Genomic DNA, 24,807 nt, shown 5'->3' with positions numbered 1-24,807 from the left:
GCAGGCTTACCAACGTTAACAGCCTTGATTAGTCCCTCTAAACCCTCTACATTTATCCATGCATTTGAATGACTTCAAGAAAATGGTTTACAGATCCAGTCCTGCTTCCGCTGATGCCAATGATCAAATCTCCGAGTTGTAATACAGGCTGGCAAAGTTACAAATTATTGGGTTTTTTAAACAAAAAAGGAAGAACCACAGATTTTTAAACACATTGTGATAAAGGATTCTTGCTAGACAAGAAACATTGATGAGTTTGTTTTAAAGTTAAAGGTATTGCAAACATCTAGCATAAACACAAACAATCTATAGGTAATGCTATTTATTTAAATCGCTATTCCAAAGCGAATTACAAGCTTTATTGTACAATTAAATTGGTTCAAAACTTTTAACTTTTTCAGCACTCCTTGCTAGGCCTAAAATAGAAAACTGGCACTGGACATGCAGCTTTTTCCCCAGACAATACTGGATACCAAAATCAAACACTTTAAAGAATTCAGACCGTAGTCACAAAAGTTTTGAATGCCTCAACTCTCTATCATATCCAAACACAGCTCAGATACTGAAGGGAACCGGCTGACATCCCCCAATTCAGGGACAAGCAGTGCTAATGAAGCCAGAAACGCAAAGCTCTGCCCTAAATGAGCCTGCTGCTAGAATTGGGTCCCTCACAACACAAGCATGGCACAGGCAAACTCCCATTTCTTTCATGTATTCTTCACTTTCTTTTGCCTTCACACAAGTAATATTAGGGTGACAGTACTTTCTCCAGCTCTGCTACTGGTAACCTACCCCGTCCAAGGTGGCTTTCTGGCTGAGAGCCTCTGTCCTACCTAATGTCCCTGCAGGGTCCAGGCTCTAGCTTTCGTTGCTAGGATGCAATACACCGACCTTCTTCATGACAGAGGCTGTCAAATTACACCAGGGAATTTGCACAGATAAAAAAATGCAAAGGTATGTTCAAGCATACAGTGTAATATGTACTGAATTGTACATAATATGTGCTAAGCTGTACAGTATAAATATGTACTAAAATATTCCAAAGAGACAGCTTGGTTTAAAAACAGAGGATTTATCACAGTTCCCATTTAAAGCACAGGTGACTCAGTACAGAAGAGAAGATGTTGTTCTTCCCAGCTTCATTATAGAAGCCTGAGGACCTCAAAAGTTAAGACTGCAAATATTTCAATACCTAAAGTGAAAACAGTATGTCTTTCAGAGGTTCTGAACATTTTAAATTGTGGCTTAGGAATGTATCTATCCTGCTCCCCTTGCCACCCAGTATACAGGGTAATGTAACTCACTGGAAAAGAATCATCATATTGTAGTTTCAAGGGATTGGTATCAAAGTCCCTTCACTTTGTCACTTCTATCGTCACTCCGAAAAGGTTATTCATCTACCAACTTGTTCTGGCCTATACAAGTCAATTGCAAGGTACTGATTTTGTCTCGTCTTTCTTTTTTTTGTCCTTTGAAAATGCAATTTATCAGTGTCTTTCACATCAGTCTACAATATTTCCCATCTTACGTTACAAAATGCTTTGCTTCTGAAAACCAAGAATAGGAACAAATATATCTCTTGCCCCAAAATCCTAAAAATCCTGCTTGTATAAACAATGTCCCATTTCCAAAGCAGAGACTTCTTAAGTACAGCAAACAGACAGTCTGTGCTGCATTTACACAGAGCCACGTTCATTCATCAATTTCAAGTCTAATGACCAAGACATTTCCCTCTTGGTAACCTCTAATGGCCAGAAGAATTAGGTTTTATATGGTCAGGATACCAAGGGATAACAAATACCCATAACTCTTTGCAGCTGTGCAATTTGTAAAGCCTCTCAAGCTTTGTCCAGGCAAGGGATTACTGAGAGGCAAACCTTTCTCCTCATGCAGTGCTGCATCTGGACCAGTCCTGAGGGTCTCGCTTCAGTGCAGTCTCTCCTATGAAAAGTTGTAACATCTTTCAAAAGCAAGGAGAAAGAAAAAGTTGTAGTCTGCTCATGAAAGTAAATACTAATTAGAACCACAGAGTGATGGAAAAGGCTCCATGCACCACGTAGTGCATCTCTCCCAGTGCATGACTGCTTCTCGCTGCACGTTAATCTGTGAAACGTCAGGTTTGTTTTAAAGATGTCAAGCAGTAGGTTGCTGAAGCTTCTCCCATATGACTAACTGACAGCAAAGGATAATTCTCTACCAAAAGCCTTTCTGATCTGCATAAGTTTTTCCTATCTCAATCATTTTTCCTACTCAAAACTCACTGTGACACCTCTAACTTTCTAGCATCTTTTCTTCCATGGGTTTATCGTCTATTCTTTAGAACCAGTTATAGTGAATGCCTCCCTCTTTCCTTATAGTCAGTCCATTCAGCCCCAAATTTTTTTATTTTCAATTCTCTCTAACAAGCATAGCCTAAGAGAACAAAATCCAGAAACGAATACAGCTCAAACTATCTTTACCTGTTTTCACAGATAAAGATACATTGGAAACTCAAATCCATTCAGAATCACTCTCTCATCTTCTTGCATCAAGGATCTCCAGATTTGTCCATCAAGCAACTGCTCCTTACACTGAACTATTCTCCTCAGAGGTGCAGGATTATATCGTAAATCCTCTTTGAGTCTCATATGTATCCAGCCCACATTTTTAATTCTTTGATTAATATGTATTAGCTTGTCGCCAACATGCAAATTTGGGAGGTGGGTGTGGACAGACATGAAAGAAAACCCAGGAGCTTATTTCATACAGATAAAACATATGGAACTGCTAAGCAGGCTGTGCAAGAAAAACTTTTCAGAAATAATACATTTTGACACGGAACAATGTCAATTAACATAATTTTTGCTGACTTCAAAGTATTATTTCTTGTAACTAATAAACACACACAAATACTGTATATATATATATACAATATACAAATAAATACAATAATATACAAATACTGTAAAACTACTACACAAGACAGTTACATTATGTAGAGCGTTAAGATGTATTACAATTCTGAGTAATGGCTTGGAAATGTATAATAAATAAAACACCGTGGCATATCTGAATGCAGCTACAGTGTCTGCCATGGCGTAATTGATTATGCAGTGACAGACTCCACTATATGATGCAAAAGAGACATTATATTGAATGGTACAAACAAGAAAACTCCTTAGCTCTCTTCGTCTACCTGCATTACAACTAATTACAAAGTCTGTTAGTCTGTATGTGCCTGTTGATGAGAAGGGATTGTTTAGTGATCTCTGTTTAGGGAGTAAAACATCTGTGCTTTTGACTAAAGCTTGTGGGTTTAATCTAAACAAGTATTAATGAGTTAATGAATATTTGGCAAAGTGCTTTGTAGAGCAAAAGCATTAAGCAATTACTCAATGTTATTTCACATCTGTTATTTCAGATCTGAACTATGCATAAAACTACTCTCACAACTTAACAGTTCAGGCTTCTCTGCATCTCTGGATGTCCCGTTAAGATTGAGGAGAGGTTACCTACCCAGGAGGATTTGTGATGCAGCATATTCTGCGCAAAGTCCACAGAATCCTAACAAAGATTTAAACGGAAAGGAAAAACGTTTACAAAGCTGTATCACAGAGTGTTTTCCACTGCCAAGGCAGAGAAAACTAATTCAACCAACAGAGGGAATAGGGAGACAATATAAACAGGTGTTTCCTTGAAAACTTCAGTATGGTTAGAAATAGTACAGGAAATGGATCTCCAGAGGCCACAAATCGTTAGCATCTCTAATGCATTTGCAAATTCCTACTGTGCAAAGTCAGCCTGTAAAAAAAGGCCATTTCTAATAAGTGCCTTGTCTGGTTTCCTACACCATTTAATTTCAGATGAATTTTACGAGAACTCTGCTACATATTTTACCTCCCATCTGGTTCAGATTTGACAATGAAATATTTGTGTGTCCCACCCTGTTCTTTTTAAAGCTCCAAAACCAGATGTCTCCAGCACAACACAACTGCAGCAGGTCATACCACATTCTTCAGCAAGCTGTGCCAGGCCTACTACCCCCCACAGACAGTTCCAGGTAAGGTAAAATTGGGTTGTTTACTCCCTAAAAGAATAAAGCAAACAAACAAACGCACTCAACACCTCTAGGGCACTGTGTGAAAAGGCTGATTAAAACGTACCATAGCTTATTCTTCCAAAAGGTTTTATCTTGATGAAGTGGTGTTTCTGAAAGCTAAACACATTAAGAATTGCAGCAGGGGGAAGTATTTCCCCCCCCCCTCTATTGGCTTGATTCCAGCACATTTCTGCAACTTCCCTATTATGATAAGCAGACAGGTGTTTCAGTGGGTACCACAGAGCGGCTAACTGTTTCTAGGAAGTTTACAAGTGTCACAGTTGCAGACATTGCTAAGAAAAGGATGATGTTGAAGACATCTTCTACCAGGTTTTGCATTTCAAGCAGAAAATGTATTCATTTCTTAAGTTTCACAGGGCAGCTCTATGCTGCAAGCAATGCCACCTCCTGTAACATAAACAATTTATTCATGTCGCTGAAATATTAGTATGACACCTTTTATCCTTTGCTGCAGATACAAATGGCTTTTTTGCAACACAAATGAATCTGAATGGATGCTGAGGTAGCTTCTCTTCCAGACAAATGATGAAGTTGTGAAGCACCTTCAAACTGGACATATACTTTCTACATGCACGTATTTGATAGTTTTTCAGGCAAAAAAATAAAACAGAAAAAAAAGTACTTGCTCACAACAAGTAGTAGTATTTTATGAGATGTCCTCCTAGAAAAACCACTTACAAAGCCTGTCTAATTTTAAATGCTATAGTAGCAACTAAAACCTGCTATAATCCTCCTTCAGACAAGAGCTAAACATCTCTTGAAATCATCACGAAGCAAGACACGGGAAAAAACAGTATGAGCTCCTTGCACAATAACCCCTTTTTAATGTCACACATGAAAGGACGTGAGTGTTCTCAAATCTTTTAATGAAGTTTTTCCCAGTCTGGGGAAACATTTAAACATAAGCGTAAATTTAAGCATATGAGTAGACTCCCTGGAATATATGATCTCCTTGTTATATATGATCACATTGTGTTCTTGACGAAGACACTGTATTAGGCCAGTGCAACAACCCTGGGAAAAGAAAGGAGTTAGTTACTGGAAATAAATGCAAGCTAAAACCACAGAAAAGAGCCGAAGGGCATAAGAACCAGTAGAATCATTCCTGCTAATAAGATGAGAAAGAAGGAACTCCACCAGCTTACCTGTTTATGCCAAGTTAAATACACCTGAGGAGTCACAAATGCTATCCTTCTGCATGTGGAATGAATATATTTAATAAAATCATTCTAGAAAGGTAATATACTTGTGATTGCACAATGTAAGACTAATTTATCAGAAAATAACATCTGAGATTTTTTAACAGGATTACTTACTTTCCCCTTTCAACTGCCAAGGCATCTATTTCATCAAAGAAAAGAATTGAAGGAGACACTGCTCTGGCTTTCCTAAAGATCTAGAAAAACAACAATTAAACACTTAGTTTTAAAGAATGAGAAATTTTTACAGAATGCTAACAACCCCTGCACACCTCAAAAGCTATAGAGATGCAAGATACATGTACATATAAGCTTTGTTGCTTTCCCCCGCCCCCAAAAACAAACCTTTTAGAACTTATTCATGATACTATGTGATGCAGGCTTACAGTGAACGCTGCTACTGGATCCCAAATTTGACATGTATCACTAGGCCAATGCAGGATGAAATTAAACATAAAATATAATTTCTGCTTGCTTTCCCCCCCCCCCCCCCCCCCTTTCTTTTTTAAACTTCAACCAGAAGAAGGTTTTTTGGAAAGTTTAAGGTAACCTTATACACAGAGAAGAATTTGAATGCCAAGAAAGCTTAACACATAACATTATACTACATATAGCTTGCCCTTTCTCACCTCTCTCACTGCTCGTTCAGACTCACCAACATATTTATTCATCAGCTCAGGTCCCTGCAAAATTAATAAAAGTTTAAAATTTACATTACTTTTATATACAAAATGACTGAGCCAATCTGCCAGTGCTACATTACTGATGCTCTGTTACAAAGAATTTTGATGATTTGTCACTTGCAAGTCTTATTTGTGCATTTTCAGACTTACCTTCTACCTGTACGAGGTTTTCCTCCATTTGTTACGGCACTGTGCATGCACGTAACTACACATAGAGGTTAGCCCTCTCATCAACAGGGACTTAAAAACAACATTTAACAGTGCTTCTTTGAACTTGACAGTTTGCAGGTCCAGAAAGAAGCAGCTGACATAGCAGCACACCTGAAATCCATCCATGAGGAGCTGCATCTCCAGTGAGAAAGCCGTTCAGTGTCTTAGCTCATTGACATTCCTTTCTGCCGAGATTGCCAAGCACAATTAATAGTGCCAGCTGCTGTGGTGCCTGTTTATACTCACAGCCCTGTTTACTAGGAACAGACTGGAGACCACAGGGTCAACATTCAGGTCTTGAATAAATACTTATACTTTTTATGATTAAAACAACGGAGAATTCTCAGAGTATTTTCTGTTCTGCTACGTCCCGTACCATAGGCTGCTTAAATAACGGTTTCTAATGGGACTAAGATTCTCATAGGAGGGGTAATGACTCATTGACTTCGGCCTGGTTTGCATCAACATTGACCTGCAGCCACAACCAACGATTATTATCATCTGCCCTAAAACAAAAAGAGCCAGTAGCCTCAATCTATTTTCCAGGGAACAGGTGTCCTCATAATTTTACCTGCAGAAACAAATCCTTCTTCACAGTGAGAAAACTGAAGAACCTTCCCATGCTTCACAGCTGCAAGTACCTTCAGGTAGCACTCAGCTGAGATCAGTAAGGCAGCTTTAAACAGGGGGTATGCTAGAATTAAGCATGCGTGGCAGATGCACATTTATACATTGGCAGTGACAGAGCAACCCCTTTTTGAATAGGACCATCTGGACTTTGTACTCAGATGGGTAGAACACAGATTCATTACTCTAAAAACACAGCACACTTTTTTGCAGTCTCCCCCTCCACACTCATTTGCACTCTTGCAATAGCAATTAATGCACTGACTTTTATCTTGACACTGGCACCACTGGAAAGTATCTGTGCCTATATATGTATGGGGAAAAAACATATATTCTAAGAACAAAAGCACAAGCTATCTGATATCAGCAAAGCACCCAAGCTATACCACTGTTCTTACTTATTTCTTTTCAAAGAGTTGTCCATTATCCAAAGGACCAGGTGAGATACTGCAGTACCCAGACCCAGCATTCCACACAAGTAAAAGCAATTGTGTAAGGGTTGGAGGAAACTTCAATGATAGAATTAGCATTGCTTCCTTCCATCAACATATACCCTTAAAGCAACTGTTTCAGTAGCTAAAGTGTCACCTGCAGGCTTTCAACAACTTCAAAATTTGAGTCAGTTGGACACTTACATGGAAACAGAATTATTCAGATACATAAGTGAAGAATGCAGAAAAGAAAGAGAGAAGGAAAAAACAAGGTAAGACAGAAACAAAGCCTTTTCCTACTATTCACTGTGGACACCGAACATGAGGAGTGTGCAGCAGTTTGTGCAGAGCAGGCTTGCAGCTCAAAAAGACAGCACTCAGCTGCTCCGGGTCCTTGCCATTCATCATGTTCAGTGCAGATGAGGAATCTGATAGCACGGGCCTAACAAATCCCTAAGGAACCAGAGCGCAGTCTTCTCTTTCTGTCTAACTTTCTGTTAAAGTGAGCTGATACACTGAGAGCAATTTCTACCCACAATTATATTTTACTAACTTTTTCTTGGAAGCTGTGGACCTTCTCCTTCATGCCCTTATTCTCATAAGTAATCTTCATCCACATCAGTATTCTCATGGAAACCAACATCATTTACATCAGTGCCAATAGTGTACTCCTCTAGTATGACACAACATCAAATAGTCTGACATTTTCATTTCTTTTGTCTGAGTAAAAAAATATGTAAAACCAAAACTGCTCTCTTTGAGCTCTAAGGTACAATATAATTTCAGATGCTTGGAGTTTTATTTTTAATTAAGCATTAAAATATGATCAAGGCAACATCAAAGCAATAAACACTGTTTAAAATGTTTCCAAAGAGAATTATTTTGAATGCATGGTTTTGCTGTAAGCTTTGACATGAAGGTTTTTCTCTATTTTTCTTTTCATTAAGTAGCAACTCCAGGTGAAAGATCACTATGTATTAATGATCCGTGCCTCTCATGGAAAACTTTGATGAAAATTGATTTGAAGGTCTCCTAGTTCACCACTCATGAATAATACCAAAAATGCCATTGAGGACCATAGTTTCTATTGCTAGCAACTTGAAACTCTTATTATACCTGGCAATAAAGGAAAAGACTCCAAAGTAAGAGAAAGCACATACAGAAGAGGAAGAATTGGTATACATTTCATCTCATGCAACCACTTAAAACCACAGCACAAAACCTAGAAATGTTCAAAGCAGCTGGATGTAGAAACTGAACTGGGTTAGCTCTGGTCCCACCTGAGCTCAGCCTCTGCCTTACCCTCTCTGCAAATGGGCTGTCCTTTAGCTAAGATTGAAGACAGTTCTTTCAAAAGATTGATCTGTTTGACAAGCAGTCTATAGGCCATCAGAGTCACCTGCTGACAGGTGACACCATTTCTAGTTTTCACAAAACTCACCTTCTCTTTTTAGGAAGGAGGCCACTCAAGAAATACCAGGAGTTTGGGTGTTGGTTGTTTTTTTTTAATTTTTCAATGCTTTTCTAATGCTTTAAAAAAATCAAATTACATAAGCCTGACTTAGTAAGCAAGTCAACATTTGTTGAAATATTTTTTGCCCAGAGGTGAGCATAATGATACCTTTAAAAGCTGTTTATAACTGTTGATATACTGACCAAGAGGTGCTAGTAAAAAATGGTCCCGTTTAGTAATACATATAAGCTCTGCTCTGTTCTGCAACAAGCCATCTTCCATACAAAGGGACACAAAGAAATAAAGCCTGTTCCTTCTGGTCATTTGCACTGCAACTCCAAAACAGCAAAAGATTTGCAGCAGGAAATTGGCAGAAGTATTTGTAGCTAGTCCATGCGTATAAGCATACCAATTGCGAGCTACAATCCAGACTAATAGTATAAAATCTGCCAATTCAGGCCCACTGTATACTGCTGAGTTTTGTTTCTTCAGCCTCAAAAGAGGAGACATTTCCAGAAGCACTATCCCATCCTCATTTACAAGATACACTCCCCTTGTATCATGAAACTTTCCAGTTATTTACAGTTTGGATTGGGTGTTGATTTTTATTTTTTTTAATAAAAAAGGAAAAAGTATATTTTTTTTTACTTTTAAAACGCTATCAGAATAAGCTCCTAAAAGATTAACTCCACAAAGATAAACCCCCTGTATACAGGCTGCAACATGAGATAAGTTTGTGTATACATGGTTATGATGTATAGAAGTTCTCAAAGTGTTTTTAAATTGCAAGAGGAATATTTGGTATCCCTGAAGTTAAAAAGTATGGGTAATTTTTCTAAGCAATGTTTAAAACCACTTGTAGATTTTTTCACCTGAAAACACTGGGGTAGCAACTTTCAATTGATAAGAAATTTAATTAGTGACTTCCCTCTATAAATAATTTTTTTTTACTACGTTGACAATCAGGTAAGTTGTGCACTTGTTGAGCCAGATGGACACAGCCCCAGATTTCACCAGCATACGGCTCTTTATTCTCTTAAAAAATATTGCCATAACCTCACATGCAGGTTCCGGGCTCTAACATAGACACACTAAACTGTTAGCCATAGAGAACGATCCACATTTTTTTAAAAGTCCAATTAATTAAAGAATTTATATCACATCCTACAGATTATTACTCTACAATAGATAACGCACAATTCCTTCTTTGCCATGTGCAAAGTAGAAAAGATCATAGAAGTATCAGTCATAATTCATTTAATTTCAGATGAAGTATTTACAAAAACAGCTCTGTGCTGTGAATCTCAAACAAAAAGGAAAAAAAAAAAAAAGACAAGCTATGCCAAAATTAGTTTTCAACTGTTCACCATGTGTACCTAGAGCAATGTTCATTGCCCACACTCAGACATCTACACCTGAGTTAGAAATTCACACTGATTTGGACAGACAGATGCCTACCTTGCAGATGCAAGGCAACTCACTCTAAATGTGCTAACTTCTCATCAGACTGCAGAAGGAGCATAGACAGCCAGCTCAGAGGAGCTAAGCAAAGCTTGATCCCACTCCTACCAGTACATCTCTCATGGAGTTAAACTCTGCATTTTGGCCTCCCCCCTCTTTTTTTTTTCTCCTATTCTTTCCAGTTCCATGAAAACGCAGGTGAGATTATCCACTGCAACAACAGTAACTGATTTGGAAGAGACTCAGAAATTAGTTAAGTCTTTTCACACTGTAATCTTAGTGGCAAAATGCTATCCCATCCCTACCACAGTCAAACCAAAGCAATACATATGACTCAGGACGGCTGCAGGAAAGAGAGTTAACAAGATAAACAGTGAGACTTCCTTTATTTTAACAGTAAGGCTATTTCTAATGCAAAGGTTATACACGTGTGATTTGGTAATTGGTTACACTACAAAGAAAAATATTTGCTCAGAAAACACATTATATTTGCTTGTTAAGAATAAAGCCTACTTCTCTTTCAGTGCTGTTTAATGATTTAATCTGCATCACTCCCAGCTTCTCAGCAGAACTAAACTCCAGGCTGAGTGCTGTGCACCATTTTAATCACTTCCTCTCCCTCTGCCCTGCATTCCAGAGGACCTTAAAAACTTGTTGACACCTGTCTGGTGTTTTAAAAACATCAAGTTCAACAGGTGCTTGTGGGATCCAAAGTATTTAAGGGAGCAGGCTGGCAAAAAACTGTCATCCTCAAACCTAAGTCAAGTGAAGTTGCTAAAAGCAGCGTAATCAAACTGCAAAGGCAAATGTAACATCCGTTTTTCTTTATTTGCATGTCTCAGAATTCACTTTTTTGCCATTTGCCTTGACTGGCAAACTTTAATGCCAATCTTTTGAGGCTTCTTTACACAATACAGAAGCCAGTATTTGTAGCATGGAGTGAACTGACTGGAAATATTGAATTAAATTCACTGCATGCACCAGTGCCTCCAGAGAAGGCCCTCTTCAGGCTTGGGAATAGCTGCCCAGGATTTTGCAAGCTTACGATGTGCTGTACCATGCACAGCACTGTGACGTTGGAGGTGAAAGTCATGACAGAGTTGAAGCAGATCCAAAAGTAACCCTTCCTGCGCACCTGCCCCATCTACAGAGAAATCCCTTTGCAAGTCATTCCTGTTCTTCACAGATTTTCAGCACCTGTTCCTATTTGCTACCACTTTTAGTCCAGGCTAAACAGATGCCGTCCACTACTCTGTCTAGGACCAGGCCTGGGCATCATTCAGGGCAGTATCTACATGGGACCAAAGACAACACAAAATTAGCCATCCACGCTGCAAAACATAGTCAGCTGCTGATGCTTCACCCATACAGCAACACCCCGTTCTACAATTGCTATTTTGACCTGATTGCTGACAAATCCTTGGTGACCTGGGGGTGGGGGGCTGGCAGGAAGAGACTTAGTGCTAATAAAAAATAATCTTGCAAAGTAATTGAGAAGGGACAAGGAAACAGAGACGAGGGATTATCTTTGAAACATTTTCTGCCTGCACATTCACTTTGGGGAAGTTTATGGTAAGAATGGATGAATGAATTTCTTGGTTTACTCTTAGTTAAGTAAAACATGCAGATATTTTCAGGATTAAGAAAGCTCATTAAAGTATCTCAAATTTTTATCCCTTAAAAAAAGGCTATTTTTTTCAAATACAGTTAGTTTCACTATCTGCTAATTAACAAGTTATTGCAAATGTGTTACTATGGATCTCTTTGGAAATTTTATTAAGCGTTTGCCACAGTTTCTCATAAAATCACAATGATTCTTCATTTTTCATCTTAAGTGTTCTGCTTAGCTAGTTACAGGCACCAAGCTTCCTTATTTCATGCTTCTGCACCCTGAAATACCCATCAAAAGGCTAAAGTATCTATCTCCCCAAAACTCAGTGACAGCTCTTCATAAAGCAAAGCAGTCGGCCTTTCCAAGCCTCATTAATCTGTTTGAGCTGCCACAGCCAAGAGCTAAAGGGAAAAGCAGAGGAAACTTCAATTGGAAAATATTTTGACATAATTGACCCAAATGACAAACTAAGCTTAAGCACATGTCAACCACAGGGAGCGGTACAAAAGCATCGGCAGGGTGATACAGGAAGTTAAATCAAGCCAAGGTGAAGTCAGAGCTCTGAGAACAGTGTATATTTTTGTAATTACTGTTAATTGAAAAAAAAAGTAAAGATTCCTTCAGCCCAAGCTCTTATGTAACATCAAATAAAACGTCAGGAATATTTCCAACCCCCCCCCCCCCCCATATTTGGAGCTCCAACCACTGTAAAAAGAGTATTTTAGAGCAGTATAGTACACATCATGTGTGCTGATGGTTTGCTTGTTGTTCACATTCTTCAACACCACTTACTGTCACGGGTGGGTTTGAGTTGTTCCATTTTGGTGGTTTTTTTTTTAAGTATTGCTTCATCATGTTTACAACAATTAGTGTGTCTCAGCTGCATTCCAAGGGGTTTAACTTTTGGAGGTCTAAATTTTCTGAAAATTTAAGCTGGGTTTTGTCACTATCACTAAGTGAGTTTTTGCCTTAGTTTTTATTTTAAACAGACAAATATTAAAAAGCGCAAAGCAGCAAAAGGAAAAATGATGCTTCCGAAACCATTACAAGCATATAGAAGTTACATAATTTTTCTTGTTACTTATTGTGTAAACTCAGGTAATCTCCTTGTTGGACAGAAAACAGAACTTAAAATCCCCTGTTGTTATAATCCTGAGCAAAACCCTCCAGAAATTAGCAGAAAGTCTCTGTCTGGTTTTAGCAGGCTGACTAAGTAGAAAGTAATGCAATGGAGGAATACCATCAACATACATCCCCTCTAGTACACAGCATCCTAGGCTTATGGGCAATTCAAGGGCCAAAAGGATTTGCCAATCCTCATGACCCTTATGGGACCATCAGCTAAGGAACGCATTATAACTGGGTGATGGAGCTGATCTGGGTAGGTACTGTAATGGTGCCTCCCAGCCTAACAGCATCACAGCAAACTTCACTGTTTATTTTGAAATAGGTTACAAATAAAAAAGCACAATGGTTTTCTTATTTAGTAGTAAAGCTAATTACCTACATACCACAATACTAAGAGAGAAAAAAACAACCCACAGAAATTCTCTGCAAGTTGCTTCCCAGAAAAGCAACAGAAAATCCGTGAAGTAATATTCATTAGATTCTTAGTGCAACACAATGATACAGGATTTCCTAAATATAAAATTTAAAAAGGAAAAAAAAATATGCAAGAGGACAGTCATAACAAGCTACAAGACCAATGCAGATATAATTATCTATGCCATGCAGCAAGACACGGACGTTTCTTCCCAAAATATTCTTACATCATCACCACAAAATCTTAGTGGTCTAATCAACATACACCTCGAAAAAAGCAGCCAGTCAAAGCCGACCCTAAGTGCAGAAACTGTCAAAACAGTTCAGAGATACCACCACATAAACAACCAAAAGAAGGAAAAAACCCCACGGAAATAACACAGTGACAAAGGATTTCGTTTTCTTCATGTTCAATTTCAGAAAGCTAGATGACATCTAAAGCAAAAATGCCACAGAGACAGTTGTATATAACAGAGGTGTCATCAGCCTGGCAGAAGCTGAAAATTATATTCCCTGTTCTATTAATATTGATAGGTCCAGTACGTGTATATAATTTTCTTTTCCTATTAGTAAAGGAAATGCATAAAACATTTCAGAACGAAATTACAAACTTTGGGGAGAGCATAAAAGGAGTGTGAAGAAGTAAAAAAGTGCACAGAAGGCTGACTGAAATAAGAATTCAACCAGATGAAAAACTATTGACAAGTCAAGACTGATGTTCAATCCTGAAGAATGAAAAAAAATCCTAATTCATTCCTTCGCACAGTCTTATATTCGCTTGTGTTTGTGACTGCAAAACACTCAAAACCCTCCAAGAAGTTGAAAACAATTCAGTTGTCTTTTATTAACTGAGGTTTGTGAAGAAGCAAATAATCAAGATAACCACTAAAACCCTGAAAAGCCTCAATGCTCAAGAGATTTAGAAAGAGGGGTGGCGGGAGGAAGCAGGAAGAGCCATCCCCTGGAAAGCACTTGACAATGTCCTCCCCAGTAAATTTAGCAGATATATTGTATTAGAGACAAAGAAAGTCAAATGAAGGAATAAAAATAACTAATTCCCCTTAGGAATCCTATGAATCCAAGATTGCTTTGTAAAATAAACCAACCAACTGCTTTTCTCTGGAAAAGCAAAAGGTCACCAATCTCAGTGAAAATATAGCTATAAAAAGTTTTGGCCAAATATCAAAGAGCATGTGTACAAAAGGGCCACATTCACTGTTAACACTAACCATTCAAACTTCACAATAGATTTCAGGAGAGAACAGGATGCAACGTCAAACATCTGTTACCACGTTATTTTGTTCAGCTCCTCTGCCCAGAAATTACATCTAGACTTTGCCCATCTTCCAAATCTTAATTAGAGGTAAATCAGACACAGGGCTGGAGGCTGTGCCATTTTGACCATGCTTCATACAGCACCATAACAACCAGCCATGCCCAAGACACACGGAAACGTCACGCTTTAACAGGTTACATATAACCCAGCTGAAGTATCTCATTTAACGAAGTCAGCAGTCCAAACTACACAGACATTGCATAGACATGTCTGGAAAATAGTGCAAAGCCTTCCTGGAGCCAGGCTGGGGCAAGGGTGATACCTGTTACACCCACGCAGGACAGCCAACTTAAGACAAGTGGAGTACATTCAGCACTTAAGAGAGTTGGAGCCCGTGAATCTTAAATGTAATGTGCAGACATAATAGGTCCATCTTCCAAAAATCACTGGACCAAGTAAGCACTGCATGTAATGTACTCAATTTCCTCTCCGTTTTCAGACACAGGGAGAGACAGTATCCAGCAGCAGGCTCCCCATAGCTACAGCTACGTCTCCTGTCTGCAGTCTGTTCTCAACAAGGACCCAGGAACCTGAGCCACCTGAACTATCCTGAAATAGTACACGTTGTGCAGGCTGTACAGCAGACACTTTTCATCAAAGTTACTTATTTGGTGCAGGAAAGACTGGAATGAAAATGCAAGTCTGAAAAGTAAATTATCAAGAAACACACTTCTATTTCAAAAAGCCTGATATCAGCTCCAGGGACAGATATTTGAGACCATGTAGAGAACAGGAAAATTAATAGGACTATAAGCAAGAAAAGAAAAATCCCCTCTCTCAAAAAAAAAACAACCCAACAAACAACCACCACCAAAAAAATCACATATTGATATACTTTGGACTTATTGCAGGAACACATGCAATGGAAATTAATTCATGCCTGTTGTGCTTTAAGTGCTACAGACAATGATGTTTAACACATTTAGTACATGATGGATGTTGCCTTTTCTGTCCAGGAAGCAAATGTGAAGTCAGAGAAAGTGGGCTATGTTCCTTTCCTGGAGTCAGCATATCCAAGGCTGGACATGCTCCAGAGATGTGCTTCTTGAAACATCTGTACATTGAATATTTGACCAGTTCCAGGCAAAGGGATTTAAACCGACAGGGGAAAAAAAGGCCGTTTTCCTAAGCCAGCCTCTTCTGCTACAGCTTGTCAGTAACAAGGAGGTTTGCACTACCAGAACTCCACCCTGAAGAAACGCTGCATTACTGTACAAAAGCATTTCATATCAGCGCACCTTCAGCTAGATACCTCCTATTCAGCATGAGCCATCTTTTACTTCCAGACAATTAATTGCATTAGTAAAAATGTCTGATATAGCTAAGCAGCCAGCAACTTAGCTTAATTTTTAAAGTTTTAACTTTTTTTTCAGACTGTTACCTTTTTCCTCCACCCTCTCAGGCCTCAGTGCTTTGGGCAAAACAAAGAAGAAATGTTTTCTTTGAAGAAGTGTAGGAGGAAAAGGTTAACTTGTTTACCAGTAATTCTGGAGTACAAAGAACTACTTTGTCTTTATGGAAGAGGCAGTAAAGGTGGTGTTTCTTAAGGGCTGAGCTTTCCAAGGCTGCTTTTGTTGATGTGACCATGACCCAGAGGCCTGTCTGAAATACCGGATAGCAAGGGCAATAAAGGGTTCTGGCTTCAAGGTCAGTGCAACTGCCTCTGCTCCCAGAGAGGCCAGGATCCAGAGCTACAGTTACAGTGTGTCTGAAAGGACAGGCAGAGGAAGAAGCTGTGTAGAAACTAACACAGAAGGCTTTGTGAGTAAGGAGATGGTCAACAGACAAGAGTAGGTGATCTTACTGCTGAGAAGGAGATACTTCTAAAATACTTAAACAAATGTTTTTTCTTGCACTTCATTAACATTCTGACACAGCTGCAAGACTACCCCATGTGGAATCACTCTGCTATCTTTTTTTTCTTCCTATGCACTGAAGCTCAGCATTATTATTAAATAACTTCCATTCATGTATTTTCCATACAAGCCACAGTAATCAATTACATTGATTCATAGACAATGAAATCCAAAATTCTTCTATACTTGAAGTGTTTCTTAATGCTGATAGAATATTCCACTTATCCAGGAGTACTCCAGATATAACTGATTTTGCAAACTTTCTAAAAACTGATGAAGTAGAACTCTTTCCCCTGGAAAAAGGCAATTAAGGCAAGAAAAATCTGTAATGAAACGTGAACAGTAAGACAAAGGAAGTGACTTTCCTGAGGAATGAAAAGGCATGTTAAGAGATGAGATAATACTTCCATGAAAGCAATTACTACAGTAAGACAAGCTACCCACTATGCAGAGTTGTATTTTATTTATACTGCTTTAGGAATTTCATTGTTTCCATTTTAAAATAATGCCAATAATTAAGATGCCACTATACAGCTTACCTACCCATCCAACATATACTTTCAGTGCTGTGATGAAATAAATAGTATTTTTTTAAAAAACATATATAAGAAAGAACTAGTCCTTTTCATAAGAAAACACAGACCTGACTTGGTATTTACAAGGTGTTTGCTGTAGCATATATAACAGTCAGAAACACTAAGAGACACTGGATTCTAACATTGGAAATAAGTAAATCATCAATTGTTATGCAGGAGTTAACAAAAGGTAAGACTAAATGGCCTACCTTCACTGCCAAGAAGTTGAGACCACTTTCATGAGCCAAAGCTTTTGCTATCATTGTTTTTGAGCACCCAGGAGGTCCGTAAAGCAGCACACCTTTTGGAGGCTGAATCCCCATTCGGGTAAAGGAGTCAGGATGTTTGCGAGGCCATTCAACTGCCTGCTTCAATTTCAGCTTGACATCTTCTAGTCCTCCTATGTCTGACCAGGATACCTGCAAAGCAGACCATTTTGCTGAATTCAGACAACGGACAAAAGTACTAAAACAGAAAAAAAGAAAAAGAAAACAACAAAACTGCTCTGTAGGATGAATGTGTATGCATTGTAATGCATTAATGTATTTAAGTTGGTTTTGATGAGTCACTTCAATAAGCCTATTAATAATTGCTTCTTGTTTAGAAAAAAGTCACACAAAATAAAAAGCGATTAGACTTGCTTATATGCTGGAGAATGTAGGTAAAATATTTTGTATCTGCTTCAAAAGTAGATCACTAGCAAAGTTACAATTCAATTCCCTTGGTTTTATTAATGCGATGCTGATACAGAATTTGTAAATTACTTTGATTTCTTCCCTGAAGGAAAGCACTGTATGAGCTCAAGCTGTATCACTCCCATATAGGACTTGGGCACTGGAAATCTGACTAGAAGCTTGAGAACAAACAATCCTCCAAACAGGGAAATATCTACAGAAAAGAAAAAGCACACCAAAAAAAAAAGTGACACTCAAACCCAGCTGCAGTTAAAAAACAACTGCAGTTAAATTTGCTCTGGTGAAAAAGACCCAAGACAGCTTGTCAGGCATACGTCGGGACAGAACTAACATGTCCTATCCAAAAGAGCAGATGGGTCTAAAACCTGCTACACTTCTCCCTGCACCACTGTCAACAACCCTGAGACTTTTCCCCACATCCCCCAGCCTGTTCCTCATACTGTCACCATCTTCAAGTATTAAAAATGACAAGAGGCACCTAAATCAAATGGTCTGCTGCCTATAAAACACTCTTCCAAAAATTTACTAGTCATAAATCACCCTTTAGCTCTGGAAAGTCAGCTACACTTGAGAGTCAAGGAGAGTATTACTACGAGGCAACGTATCGCCTTTCTCCTGACTTGAAAACTGGCGTCACTCCTGACTTGTCCGTATTGCTGTTTTCCTGATACCCGTACACAGAGCAGAAACTAAAAGTAGATAATCCCCGAAAGAGGCAATTTGGTCTACTATTGAAGTGGAAGAAAAGAGCATTTGGATGTGGTGCAAGCACTTTCACATAAGTCCAAGATAACTGCAAACCAAATAAAACTTCCCCTTGATTGTCAGTCTTGGACATAGAAGAAAATTACAAAGACAGCAGAGAGCAAACAGCAAAGATCAATATGCATGGGGCAACACCTCAGAAATACTCTGAGTTTAAAGGCTAACTGGCAGGTAAGGAGCTGCCAGTCTGCTGTCTATAGAACATTATCTCTCTCACACCAGGAATATGTTACAGGAACTCCAGAAAAAAAACACCCCGACTCTTTCTTTTTCTTAGTGACCAACAGCTTTCAGTTCTTTAATAATAACTTTATAGGCCTGGAGAAGCATGAAATATGTAGAGCTGATCACTACTGCCTACTAAGAAGGATCTGAGAGAGCAGAGGGATCTGCCAAAGGCAGGATTCCCTTACTGAAAAAAAGAAAACCAGAAAAAAGAAATCCAAGTTCAGTAAAGGTCAGAGCACAGTGAAGACTGAATCAGACACAGCAGAGTATCCCAGTGGCATGGCGGGGAAAGGATTTTAGCAGGGGCATTATCAAAGCAGCATGCCACTTCTGGTAACATGTAAGCCAACGTCTGCAGCCTGCCAATATTCCCTTCTGAAGTGCTGCTTCATGCCACAAGCAAGACGAACTGCACAAACCGGATCAGAAGAAAATGAAAGTGTATGAGTTCAACAAAAACAGTAAAGGGAGAAACTCCACAACACTGTGGAAGAGGGAAACAAGAGCATGAATTCCTAGTCCCGACTGAGCTGGGTATCTTGGGCTACCACCACAGTCAAAAGAGGGAGAAAGACTTCACAGAGAAATTCAGCTATAGTGCAAACTCTCCTTCAGAAGTCAGACAGGAGGTCTCACACCCAGTTTCTCTCTCTTCCCTTTAGAGGGAATAATTGGATATCTCCTTGCCGGATAAGCACTTAAAGATAGGAAGAATTCTCCCTTCCTGAATTTTCACAATAAAACACAGAAATCCACATGCAGATTTTTAATTACAATGAAGCAAACATACAAGTTCATAAAAAGTGAAGATGTGTCAGACACCTCACTTGCATCTAGCCACATGCATGCAAACCACCCCTTTTCATTCACATTTCATGCCTGAGTAACATAATTAAACTCAGGACCGTTAGTCCCAGTCTTCCCTTATTCTAAAAGCTGAAGTTTCTGAGACAAATCCAAAACAGTGTCAGTGGTTTACATCTGCTTTTAAAATCATGCATTATCTATCCCTACAACCTTTAATTCTACCTAGCAGCTCTGTAAACTGCACAGAACTGAAACTTGGCACATTTAACTTTTTCTTAGGGAAGAAGACATATAACATAAGCTTATTCTAATTTCTCAGTATCAGTTCTTACTCATATGTGGTAAAGCATGGACTAGTCATTCCTTTCATCACGTCTTTCTATATAGACAATGATTTTGACAAATGTGAACAAGAACTTCTTAATTAAGCCATCAGGAATTCCCTATAACTTTCAGCAAGAGAAGACACAATCCATTAGTGGTACTTTGCACACATACAATAAGCCAAGGAAAAACCACCTCAGCGTTACTTTTACCTTCCTGCAAATATTCAGACTCTTCTGCAAATATGCACAACTCTTCTGAGGCATTATTCAAATGATTTTTCAGACCCACTACATGTCATTTAACATCAACACAAGTGATGCAATTATACAGAGAAGCTGAAGGAGGGCCACCTTACATGAAGGGTTTTTTTAGTAATCTGTAGATTTATTCTGATTTTGCTTACATTTAAAATCAGGAAAGGGAAGAAAGGGAGACAACTAGGTCACGACATTCCAACAGGGCTACTAAATGTGAATCTGCCTGTTAGGAGTTTAAAAAGAATACAATTAACCAGTCAAAAATTCAGTTAACTTTTTTAGGATTTCTATAATACAAGGTGTGGAATTCAAGCAACAGTGTTATTAAAGGCAAAAATAGCTAATAAAACACTATCTTCACATTCTGGTCAAGTCTTAAACAAAACACGGCAGTGGGGTTCCTCATTTCAAATGGATATAGAGATAAAGAGGGGGTCGGGGTGGGGGTCGGTCACCAAAAATAAAACACTCAAAAAGTAAGAACTCTTCTTGATTCATATAAGCTTGGAAGAACTGGGTGGATTGTTTTTGCACACAAATCCTTGGTAACTTCCCCACTGCAAAGAACACAAATTTTACTGTGCACATTCGGACAGCTAGCTCCATCTTTCACCTGCACACGAACTCAAAGGAAAGGTCTTGCCACATAAGTGATGGAGTGTGATACCCTGTCACTGTGGAAATGGTTTTAAAGGCTAGCCTTGGGGCTAAGCCTACACATACAAAGACAGTGCTCTGCTACAGTGTGTAAGACACCAAGATTTTATTACTGCTGTAATCTTTAGCTCTCCCCAGGTCAACAGAGCTTAGAATGCGATGCAGAGCAGCAACTCCCCAGAGATTGTTAAGCAGCAGCAATAAAGAAATAAAGCAGACATGCAAAGGATGTCTCATCCAGAACCTTTTGGCTGCAAAGACACAAATCTGAGTGTTGAATTACAGTAAAAGGAGTGAAACAGGCAAGCAAAACCCGTAACACTCTACAAAAATTTCAGAAAGACCCATAGGAGAGGGAGGAACAGCAACTACAGTGCAACTCTCAAAAGAACTGAAATATTAACTTCCTGATTTATAACGTGCATCCCCTCTTCCCTAAATCCCTGCTGCAGAAAAAGCAGCCTTCTAAAAAAGGTTGTAACACATAGCAAAGTTCAAGAAAGGTTCTGTAAAAGCCGAAACCAAGATGCTACGTGGAACCAGGCAGCAAGTATTTTGCGTTTGCCTTGGTCACAAACATCACTCACTGCAATCCAGGCACAAGTGGAAGGACAAAAGAATGCAGAAAGTAGGAACACAAAAAAAGCATATGGTGGCACCTCTGCCTCCAATGGCTCTTCCTGCACACCACCTCTTCTTCAGTCTACCACCCCAAACTCACTTCATTTTGGCTGTTTTCCCCACCAGTAATTTTGAATATCCTTGGAACAGAAAGAGCTCAAGTTATGTCAACAACAAAAAACCCCAACAGCTAGCTTGTCACACAGCACTTTTCACAAGCAGACTACAAAGCATCTATCAAGGTTACCAAATATCCTCAGACACCAACAAGTAACTTGCTCGAGGCCACCTGAACAAGTCACTTCTAATACCTGTTCTTTAGCTACTACCCCAAATACACATGTAACGAGTTTTTCCCAGGTTTTAAATATGACAAAAGCCTGCAACAGAGCAGTTTAGCCTAGTGCTTTTCTGAACAGCCAAGTAACTAGCATTCAATTCTGGGACCTAAAAAGCAAAGACTGATTTGAAAACTAAGCTTTCTTTATAGCCTACTCAAAGTTCCACAGATTTCAGAGAACAAGCTCTGTGTTGATGAAACAATTTGGACTTCATGGTAAAACAAGTATTTATTTTCATTAAGTATCAGAAGTGATACCATCTTCAAAAAAGCCACAGTGCATAAATGGCAAAGGTGTCATGACTATAAGGGAAGAAGCCCTTTAACAAAATTAATTTACTTGTGGCTTTATTTAGAATTCTTCTCATTCAGTTGACACATAGCTACTGCAAAGCAATGAAATATGAAAAAAATAATCTGAAAATCAGAAAGTTAAAAATCAGAAAAGTCTCCGTTTAATTCACTATGTACATCAATGGTTTTACTTATAACTAACTGCATAGCTCAAAAGCTCCGTCCATACTAAGGGGGCTGCCAAGTGAGTAATATACCTGCAATAAAGAGCAAAAAAAGCTGATATTATTAAGGTAGCTCAGACTTCTGACTTCTCCGTGGAAAAAATCTCATAGCTGACCATTTAGTGTTTGAAGTTATTTTTAGCAAGGATTTTTTAGATGACAAACAATGTTAAGGTCAGACTTCAAAACATGAAGGAATGTAACCCCTGATTCTCTAACAAAGTTATACACAATTAACTATCTATCTGGATAGCTTCTGGGGCAAGGAGAGCAGGGGAAGGAAAGCCTATCCTTACAGACCGAAAGGATCTGGAGATGAATTAATACAGGATGATTGCAAAAAGATACATTAGCCAGGAAAAACAAAACCCAGACAAAACACAACAAGTTTTAGGTTTCTTCAAGAAGGCTGGACTCCTATCTGGTTCAGGCTTTCTGTTTCTTTTTTTGTTTCCTGCACAACCAGCTATAATTTTTACATTTTGATAAGAATACAACAAAAGCTGTCAGAGTAAGGCAGTTTCTGTTGGTATAAATTACTGCAGAGCCCGTAAGTAACAGTACACCATGACCAACAGCCAATTAAGTAAAATGCTGAATGGGTAAGCGGCCCAAGTCCACGGACTGAAAGCGCTGGAGTGAAATGAAGGATAAATTAGTAAAGAGGAAGAATTTATAGAAATTACGACTATTAGCATCAGTTCTACGACAAGCAAGTAACTTCATGGTTTCCCACAGCAGTAAACATTCAAGCATAACAATATTAAACAGCAAAGCATTCTAGGACACAGCATCGTCAACATAAGATGATGCAACTAATTAATGGTTCTGCAGTTGTAGTCATTTAGCTTCCTGGATACCTGTTTTCTACTGAAAACAAGTACTTCAGCATCCAATTAATTGCAAACGTTAGCACAAACACACAACTTTAAACACAGCAGTTAAAAACACAACTTCAATCAGAGAAGCAAAAATAAGTCTGTAAAATTAATTAACATATCAAGAAATCATTACCAGAAGCACGCAACACAAAACATTGCATACTCCTCTTAAAAAAAAGCTATCCAAGGGATTAGAATCTGCATTACATTTTCTGCTACAATCTGTGTTCCAAACAACAAATCAACCATGTAAACTGTCTGGGTAACAGCAGATTAAGTGCTAAGTGACTGGCACTCAAGACACTAACAATCAGGTGAGAATAAGATATACTTATTTGACAATAAAGAGCAAATTACACTAACCTGAGTTTAATAACAACAGATATTTTTTTTTTATTTCTTTTTGCAGTGGTAATACAGTGGTAATTACAGTGGTAAATGTTTTTAAAATAGCTACACCACACTGAAGTACAGGAATGAGTTTCAGATGTTTGTAAGTGTTCCTGCATCACATCCCAAGCCCCCAGCAAGCAACCTTAACCAGGGAGCTTCAGTCTGGATTCCCGTGGATTGCTTCCCCTGCACTGCCATCCTGGCCACCTAGCCACAGCATAACCAAACTCCTTCAACTAACCCATGGACTTGAGCTGACTTACAGCACTTCCCCAACATAAATAAAAATGGTAATGGAGTAATTAGCCTTGAGGGGTACGGTAGTGGTACAACAGTGCTGGATTTACACTACTGTGACTTTCATGGACAGCTGTTCAGTACCTCCAGCTATTCAGACTGCTTCTGAGTATGCACAGGTACCTTCATTTTGTAAGCTAGTAGCTCTGCACCCTAAAATAAGGGTTAAACTAAATGCCAGCACCTCCTTTGGTAGATGATGTGCACGGACACAAAATCTGTTGCATCCAGTACTTTAGATTCCACTCAGCCCAGGTACATAAACTGAAATTCACCCTATAACTTCACAGAATATGCATTATTTAGGTCCAAAGGAATCTGCACTGTGTCACTATCTTCCCTTCAATAAAGGAATGAATTTCAGCAGTATATGCCAGTGACCCAGCTACTGTTTAACTAATAAAAACAAGTAACAATCAAGGAAGAATTGTGTCCAGTTCTGGGTTCCCCAGTTCAAGAGAGACAGGGAACTACTGGAAAGGGTCCAGCGGAGGGCTACAAAGACGATGAGGGGACTGCAGCATCTCCCTTATGAGGAAAGGCTGAGACAGCTGGGCCTGCTTCACCTGGAGAGGATCTTAACGATGTCTACAAATATCTTAAAGGGCGAGTGTCAGGAGGACGGGGCCAGGCTCTTTTCAGTGGTGCCCAGCAACAGGACAAGGAGAACGGGCACAAACTGCTGCTCAGGAAGTTCCAACTGCATACGAGGAAGATCTTCTTCACCATGAGGGTGACAGAGCACTGGAAGAGGCTGCCCAGAGAGGTTGTGGAGTCTCCTTTTCTGGAGACATTCAAAACCTTCCTGGACACAATTCTGTGCAACCTCATTTAGGAGACCCTGCTTTAGCAGAGGTTGGACTAGATGATCTCCAGAGGTCCCTTCCAACCCTGACCGTTCTGTGAAGCCACTGGCAGGATAGTTTAGCAGACAACA

The 24,807-nt window shown here is 39.0% G+C and overlaps 1 protein-coding gene across 4 annotated transcripts in view; it reads right to left on the bottom strand.

Moving 5' to 3' along the window:
• The window catches only part of AFG2A (AFG2 AAA ATPase homolog A), a gene marked incomplete at its 5' end in the record, with an annotated part of 202,146 nt that overhangs the window by 148,383 nt on the left and 28,956 nt on the right, over window positions 1–24,807 (bottom strand). For all 4 annotated transcript variants that reach the window (XR_013925750.1, XM_080373773.1, XM_080373771.1 and 1 more), the window contains 3 exons: window positions 5,416–5,495; window positions 5,928–5,981; window positions 17,294–17,503. Coding sequence is in view for 3 of the 4 variants with exons in the window: in XM_080373773.1 (XP_080229899.1) it covers window positions 5,416–5,495; window positions 5,928–5,981; window positions 17,294–17,503 (344 nt within the window). The remainder of the gene's footprint in view (window positions 1–5,415; window positions 5,496–5,927; window positions 5,982–17,293; window positions 17,504–24,807) is intronic.

This window comes from Falco punctatus, assembly GCF_963210335.1.
Source record: "Falco punctatus genome assembly, chromosome: 1".
Classification (NCBI taxonomy): domain Eukaryota; kingdom Metazoa; phylum Chordata; class Aves; order Falconiformes; family Falconidae; genus Falco; species Falco punctatus.
Note: the sequence above shows the minus strand (reverse complement) of the source record. Positions and strands in the feature narration are given on the sequence as shown.